This window comes from Trichechus manatus, unplaced genomic scaffold (assembly GCF_000243295.1).
Source record: "Trichechus manatus latirostris isolate Lorelei unplaced genomic scaffold, TriManLat1.0 scaffold00108, whole genome shotgun sequence".
NCBI lineage: Eukaryota > Metazoa > Chordata > Mammalia > Sirenia > Trichechidae > Trichechus > Trichechus manatus.
Window position 1 is genome coordinate 5805393 of NW_004444044.1, and position 8758 is coordinate 5814150.

The 8758-nt window shown below is 33.4% G+C and overlaps 1 protein-coding gene across 4 annotated transcripts in view; it reads right to left on the bottom strand.

Moving 5' to 3' along the window:
* YTHDC1 (YTH N6-methyladenosine RNA binding protein C1) overlaps positions 1-8758 on the bottom strand; it is a 46866-nt gene that overhangs the window by 22775 nt on the left and 15333 nt on the right. For 2 of the 4 annotated variants that reach the window (XM_004383339.3, XM_023737792.1), the window contains exons 5-9: positions 5435-5524; positions 4925-4978; positions 4266-4360; positions 2259-2367; positions 1946-2063 (exon numbers count right to left, since the gene is read on the bottom strand). In XM_004383339.3, the coding sequence (XP_004383396.1) occupies positions 1946-2063; positions 2259-2367; positions 4266-4360; positions 4925-4978; positions 5435-5524 (466 nt within the window). The remainder of the gene's footprint in view (positions 1-1945; positions 2064-2258; positions 2368-4265; positions 4361-4924; positions 4979-5434; positions 5525-8758) is intronic. The other 2 variants (XM_004383340.3, XM_023737793.1) reach the window with 1 other exon arrangement.

Below are 8758 nucleotides of genomic sequence, written 5' to 3' on the forward strand. Positions count from 1 at the left end.
CATGCGTCCCTCTCCTATCTGCTAATATAAATCTAATCTCAAACTTCAGTGGGCCTACAAAATATCTGAGACTCAACAAGTTTGGGGTGGGTCTTAGGAACCTGCATTTTTAATAATCACTACTGATGCAGGAGGTCCAAGGACGACACCTAAATAAGCTTAAGTCTAGTTATTATTAAATCCAAAGGATGCTTAACATATCTGAAAAATAAATACATATTTATAGTGGTTGTTGTTATTGATGACAAAGACCTAAGCATTTCTAGTTATTAAAGTTAAATCCCTTTAATTCTGAAAGTAAAAAGAAGTTTGCATTTTATACAGAAAACAAACTCAAGAGTTCAAGTGACTTACTCAAGGAAATACCAATTCAATAAATATTACGCGTCCTCTAGAACTGTTAAGTATTATAAAATTACTTTTGAACAAGACTTACGAGTATTTAAAAAAATAGTGTTTTGATTTACAAAGATTCTTTCTAGGTTCTACATAACTTAAAACCTTCTTTAAAGTAATAAAAGCACTCTACTACCTCAAATTTTATACCCAATGTTAGTAATATAGACTCTCTGGGTTTTTACCTCTTCTACTGCTATACACACTTCAAACTAGCGCTATACACACAACAAGTATACAACAAGTGCTATACACGCTTCAAACACGACTAATAAGCACATGAAGAGGAATAAGACTGAATAATCTATGAATAAACTCATCTTTTAAAATTGAGAAACAAATTTTCTTATCAATAATATGAAAATGAGGATTAATAGAACAAGTAACATTCAAAACAAGGTTGTATTATTTAGTCACAAAGAGAAAATGAAATTCTGATACATGTTACAACATGAACCCTAAATACGTTATGCTACGTGAAACAAGTCAGACACAAAAAGACAAATAGCGTATGATCCCACTTGTAGGAAATATCTAGAATAGGCAAATGCACAGTGACAAAAGTTTATTACAAGTTACCAGGGACTAGGGGGAAGAGGGAATGGGAGTTATTGCTGACGGTGTACTAAGTTTCTGTTTGGGGTGATGTAAAACTTTTGGAAATGGATAGGATGATAGTAACTGCCAGGTTATTTTCTCATGGAGGGAGGGCCCAGGTGGCAAACAAACTTAGAAGGCACCCATTATTTGTGTAAAATACGGTAATTAACTTAAAAATGGCAAACTTCATTTTTTTTTTTTAACCACATTAAAATTAAAAAAAGACAAGAACTGCTGCAACTAATTTAAAATGGATAATTATGTTCTCTCCTGTTCCCAAGGGACTATTACCTCCAAATATTTTCCAATGATACTACTAATGTTTTTTAGTTATAAAACCTAACGCTGACAAACCTCTCCTTTGGCCTCTATAATCAGTTACAAAAATAATAATAAAACAAATAAATACGTCTATCTTCCTGCTAAAAAATAATCTTCACCATTTTCCCTGTAAGCTGTCACCAAATCTTTAAATTTTACGTATTTTCTAAGTAACCATGAAATTATTTTTAAAAACCCTGGGAGCAATGAGAGAATGGGGAGGTATCACCTTCAATCTCACTACTCTAACATTAGCATGCCAACATAATTTTTTCATTTGTTATACTGAACATCTCTTTCCATGCTGTTCATGGACAATTACTTCTGCATATATTACAAGACAAACCATAATTTACTTAGTATTTTAGAGCATACAGCTTTTTGCTACCCTATCAACCATCAATCTAACAAACTATTAACACTCCATCATTGCCCAGGTCTTTGCATTACTTCACTGTCCTATGGTAAGGGTTTAAGTCCTAAGTCTGGCCCAAGTTACTATTTATCTTTGCCTTCTGTTCTCTTTTACTAAGCACCTGCTTCATAAAAAAAGGTGGCTCCCTATTCCACCTATATACATCCAAACCCTCCTTCCCATGGCTTCTGTATATTAAAGTGTACGATTTACCTGCAAATCCAGTCAATTTTAAAGACTCCTCCCAGCATTTTAGCATTCATTCCTGCTGGAAGCACCCAGTGTATAGGAGATCCTCCATGATGTGATTCTGAAGAAAGTCTTGCAAACCCTAAGAGAATCGAATCACAACATAATATATATAGATGCCAATATAATGTTTTTATACATCAAAATTATTAGGAGATCCTCCATGATGTGATTCTGAAGAAAATCCTGCAAACCCTAAGAGAATCAAATCACAACATAATATACGGATGCCAAAATAACTAACGTTTTTATATATTAAAATTACTTTTATTCTTACCCTGAAATTTTCCACTCTCTCTTACAGAAAATATTAAGATAACACTCCTTGCAGATCTGAATGCAGCGTTTAATTTCTTCTCATTTACAGGTAGCGTGGACCATACACCCTATACAAAAAAAGTAAAGACCACAAAGTGAAGTTAACTGCAAAACACATTTTCCAATTATATTTGCAAAAGACTAAGGCTACTGAGTTTGGTATAAATCAGCCATAATGTCTTATTTATCAACTGTCAAAATAATGCTGTATTAATTTATAAAAAGCTCAGGAGAAATATGGAGAAAATTACCAGTCCTAACAAAATCATTGAAACAACTACTAAACACATTATGAAGTTGAATCTTCTGGGCCAGAATCCTATGTAATAAAACCAGTCACCTAAAATTATTTTGATATCACAATCACTGACTGTGGTAAATACATTCTTTCTCTTTAAAGGTGAATCACAAACTGTGCAACATTTGTCTTCCTGAAAAACTGTACCTAATCAAGTAATTAAAAATTGTTGCATCTGTAAATCCAAAAGTGAAGAATTTTTCAAGAATCTAGTACTTCTCAGCTTTTCTATTTAAGTTCAAATTTTTATGCATCAATAGTTTGAAGAAGTCTCTGTTTTATCTCTTCAGGTACTGATGAAACAGTTATTATTTCTGAAGCATTTTAATGAAATTTTCATTCATGGAAGACAAAAACAGATGAAATGGGGAGGTAAGGCAGAACTCTAATTCATTTAAACCAATCTGTTCATTCAAAGTAGGATCTTTTCATTCATACTAAGTGCTTAATTACTTCTGCCTAAACCCCACTCCAGCTGAAGAACAGAGTAAGATACCACCAGATAGGTTACTTGGAGCCCTGGTGGCGCAGTACTCAACAGCTACGGCTACAAACCAAATGGCTGGCAGTTGAAATCCACCAGTCACTCCTTGGAAACCTTATGGGGCAGTTCTATTCTGTCCTATAGGGTCGCTATGAGTCAGAATCAACTTGACGAAAGTAAGTTTGGTTTTGGTTTAGATAAGCTATTTAGTATATTGTCCAAAAGCTTTATAGGTAATCCTTGACCTAAGTCAGAAAAACAGAGCATGAATACTGAAAGAAATGTAAGAAAAATGTTTAACATTAGTTTTAAGTTTCTAAGAATCAGCAGAAACTGTATAGAAACTCATTTTAAACCAAGAATAGAAAGACATTTAGTCAGTGTAACACACAGATGTATCTAAAACATAAACAGAAAAATTAGTAACATACAATATCCTGCAGCAACTAGGCATATTCTTTTTGAAAAGTCTGGGGTGGGTCTTTAAGACAACTCTTTTCTTTTCTTCTAAATAAAATAATCTTTCTATACAAGAATGATTTCTTTTCAAAAAAGGGCAGGAAATATAATGCAAGTCATTAGTAAAGTTCGTTGGCTCCAACAAAATTCATTAATTATAAGGTCTGTTAGATAATTTTTCTTTCTAAACACGTCAACAAAAACTGAACAGATGTTTAGGTGGATAACAAGTTTGACAGATAAGATATAATGAATTTGTTCTTTTGCTTGTTTTTAATTAAAAAAAGAAACATCTGATGGTTAAAAAAGGCTCTCAAGTGTAAAAGAAGTACTGACATAAAACAAAGTCAGTTAACAAAAGAAACTTTAAAAAAGATGTTAACACAACGTATTACAAACTGAATAAAGACAGAAATACAAAAATACACAGAAACACATCTTATGCAGTGTAAAATTAAACTTTATTATCTTCAATATCAAGTGTTTTGACTTCTAAAATCACCTTTAAAAGATTTAAAGACAACTCAAACAATTTACTACTAAATGGTTACCTAACCAGCCAAAAACCAGATCCTAAATGGCAACCTGGCTGTTGATCTCCACAGCTTTCATTAAAATTACAGTATCTTATGCTATGTATTGTATACTATTCAAGATACTTAAATCCAACTTCCCACTAAAAAATTTTAGGATTAAGTTAATTTCAACAGAAATGATGCTAATACCTTAGCTTTGGCAAGAGACACATTCTCATGGTTGTTACTCTTTATGAGGAAAAATCTTGCATCCTGAAGGACATATTTGAGTTTACTGGTTTGATCTGAAAAAAAGAAATCCAAATTGATTAAACACAGGCCACTACAACACAAAGGGGTACAAACTATACTAACTATAGCCCTCCACAACCCAGATAAAATTTTAAAACTCACAATCACCCATTCAACCTGGAAAGCTAAGCCACAACATGTAAAAATGCAGAGCTAAGAAAAGACACCAGCACTTTGCAAGAAGGTAAATCTAATCTAGTGATGTTCCGATATATCATATCCATATTTAACTAAGAAAATGCCTACAAGTTTTACAGAATTCTTTTTAGATTCCTTTAACGGCTGATAATAGACCATTATGCTACTTAAAAATATACCAATCATACATAGTGTCCCAAAACTGAATTATCCTGAAATGTCTATTGTTCTAAAAGATATACAATTAGAAGCAGACATGGAGCTCTCTATGTAAGATTACATTATTACTTTTTCTCCCCCCTTAATGGAATATATCGGAACATTACTACATTAAAACCAACCATTAATGGAGAACCAATAAGGCAAAATAATGACTTTATGCAGCATGCAATGAAAACAATTTCAAATTTAAATGATACCTTTTCGGACAGCACGAACGGAAGATGATAATTTCTCATGCTTCTTTTCTGAACCTGTATTTAGCCAAAGTACATTTGTTCAGATTGAGCTTTAATAGAGATAAGACAAAATTTCTACAGTCTTGTCACATTAATTCTCATTCAAGACAAATTATTCTTCCTGGCGCACCCACACACACAATAAAATACTTCTCAATGTGTACGAGTGTTTTGCTTTTTGGGTTGTTTGGATTTTTTATATATATATATATTTGAACAGTTTCCCACTCAGAAAACTAGTCACTGAATCATCATCTTCCAAGGAAAAAAAAAAGTGAAAATTCCACTTAAGCAGTAACAGAACAGGATTAAAATAAGAAAAAGCTTAGTTTCCTCTAGAATTATTACATTGAACATGCCAAAAATCAATACTAATGGACATCAATAAGTTCACACTAAACTACAGCCTTCACACACCTTCTACAGATTACACTCGAGTCAGTGATATGATAACAAATAAAATGAGAATACCTGCATATGACTCTGATGCAGAGCTTCCACTTCTATCAAAAACAATTGGAGATATGCCTCTAGCTCTCTTCCTTTCCTTCTTTTTCTCATCTAAAAGGAATTCAAGCAAGGTTTTTTTTTTTTAAAAATCACATATAGAAATTAACACAAGTACTCAAACTAGAATATATTATTATGTGTCTGGTTTTCATATAGGCCTTAAGTACTAGTCAATGCTTAACTTTCTCTTGACCCCTCAATTTCCTCAGAAGAAGAATGTGTTGCATTTCAAAGACACTGTTCAAAAATTAAGACTTTTTGTTTCTCACACCAACTTCAATCAAATAAAAACACATGCCTGTGACTGAAAAATCAGGGACCTAATTGCCCTATGTATAAACTATCAGTTGCTATCAAGTCGATTCCAACTCATGGCAACCCCATGTGTGTCAGAGTAGAACTGTGTTCCACAAGGTTTTCAATAGCTGGTTTTTCAAAGTAGGTCACCAGGCCTTTCTTCCGAGGTGTCTCTGGGTGGACTCTGGCCTCGAACCTCCAACATTTCAGTCAGCAGCCTAAAGCATTAACCATCTGTACCACCCAGAGACTATGTATATACAGTGAAACCTGTGAAAGCCAGAACTCGTCGAGACTGCTTTGTTTTCCCACGTCTTACAAATTTTCTGCTATTAGTGGAAAATGTGAGTTTTTCTTCTCTGGCACGTTTCCACTTTATATAGGTTCTAGCTTTCACAGGTTTTAGTGTATAAAAGAGGTCTTGAATAAAGTTTTCCAAGAAGAAAAAATTATCCGCAATATAATTACTATTTCTCTTTCAATAAAAATGTACCGTGTCCCTTCTATGCACCAGGTACCACTCTACTGTCTTTTTTTTAAAATTATAAATCATTCCTCATCACAATACTACAATCTCAAATTTCATTCTGTGTTAACTTCTATATTGGGCTTTAAAATGTTTGACGAACTCCAGAATCCAAAGCTTTTCAATTGGATAAAATATACTAAGATAAATTAGTGATTCCCTTCAGGCTGCCATTGCTTTGTCTCTTCAATTCCATTCTTCTTGATCATTTCCTCCTTGGATTACTGCTCCTATTTCAAATTTAAATTTAAAATTTAATTTACAATTTACTCCTAAAATTTTAATGACAAACTATGTATTTCCATAAGAAAGCCAGAAATCTTCAACAGACAGAGAAGGTTTGGCTTATCGGTCATATAAGAACCATTTCAAGCCTACTTTGGCACTTTATAAGTGAGTGCGTGAGTGCGTGCGTGCGTGCGTGCGTGCGTGCATTTAAAAGGGAATGAGGCACTCCCATCTCTGTTTATTACTATTTTAAGTATATCATGATATGTCCCTTTATCCCTCACCTGAGAGAGAAGAAGGAATATGAAGGGAGAAAATACACATACTTTTACAAAAATAACGGAAAGCCAAAAGAAAACAATCAGTGTTCATGCTTATACAATATCCCACTATATAATGACAGCTAAACCTATTTAAAAAGACAGCTAAAACTATTTTAAACGGTTTAAATAAATAATCTCCCTGTATCTTCACAAGCTCATAAAATAGGTAATTATTTTCATTTACAGGTAAGAAAACTTCAGCTTAAAGGGGTAGTTAGACAACTTGGCCACAATCACAAAGTTCCTGGGTGGCAGAATCTAGCTGCAAATGCAAATGCAGGTCCTCTGACTTAAGAGTACAAGCCTCTGTTCTTACTGAGCAACTGGAAAAGATACTTTACTACTATTCTTGAAATTGGATTCTAGGTCTAACCAGTTTAAAAATGGAAAACGCTAAGTTCCTTTCTTTTAGTTTAAGCATCTTTCCTTTTGTAATTAACTGCTTGTCCATATACATGTAACAAAAAGCTTGTAAACGACTTAGATTTCTGTAACTTAGGGCTGAAAGGGAAGAGGAAAGCACCACACATTGGCATAACTACAAACCCAAGCCTATCTAAAGCTGGCAACCATGGAGCCATAATGATATTTAAAATAGCTGCCTACTGAAAAAAAAAAAAAAAAAAAAAAAAACACAAACCTGGCTTTCAAAAACTTTAAAATTTTGCCCCAAGGGCAAAGCATGACATCTCAAGCAAACAGACTGCAGCCTTTTACTACAAAATGACTGGGGATCTCACCCAAATAGATAGAAAAGAGGTTCTGTCAACTCCCATATGTTTTTCTCAAACACGTTTTGTTCAGACTACACATTCCTATTTAGTGCCTGACACATAGTAGAAACTTTGATTCACTGACTCAATGAATATGGCATACATATGGGAGAAATGAAAATAAAACCTTGTTAAATTTTTTTTCATTATTTCTTTCCGAAGTTCTGACATGTTTCTATAATTTTTCCTTTTTAGATGTTTATTTCACGAATCTAAGCATTATGAATTGATCAGACTGAGAATAATAAATCTCTTGTTGCTGTTTAAAGAGAACACCTTATGGTTCAAAATACTAAAAGAATCACCAAGATAATGCAGGAAAAATAACAGCAGTAGAAGATCCTGCCCAACTGTTTAATGTTAACCCTAGCCTTAGCAAGAAGAAACACCATTATAATTTTTTTGTATAAGTACATCCCACTGCTCTTAAATTTCTCTATCCCCTCCCTCTCCCAACTATTACTCTCATGTCAAAGGAACAATATAAAGCTTTAGCAAACACCAAAGTGTACCACTTTCTTAAGGAAATTTCTAAACTTTCTGAAGTAAAAGTGTCCAGAAAATTCATGACATGAAACTAAACTGTGACCCCTTGCATTTAAAAACTGACATCTCCTAACCAAGGAGTTCCAAATCCAATCCATTTTTATCTCATGCATTAAAAAAAACTACTTTAAAGAAAAATTAGTAATTTCCTGCAAACCTATAAACCTTTAGTAAGGAAAATAAGGGTTCCAGTTATTTTATTTAAAACAATAAACTTCTTCTATTAACAGTTTTAATATCACAGTTGTTTTTTTTAACTATACGCTACCTTTCAACTTAAAATGTCTTCTCCACAAAAATAACACACCATCAACTACCTTTCTACAGCATCAGCATCAAGTGCAGCATCAAGTGCAGATGATCTCAGGCCCTACTTATTTAAATTAAGTTCCCCTTTTCTTGAGTTAAATAAGCCAAACATTCAAGTCTGAGAAACACTGTTCCTAACAGAGATATCAAAAAGACTCCGACAACAAAATGTTCCCTATCCCAAAACAAACTATGGTACATACACACAATGGAGTACTATGCAACGAGAAAGAACAACAATGAATCTGTGAACCATCTCATAACATGGATGAAACTGGAGGAC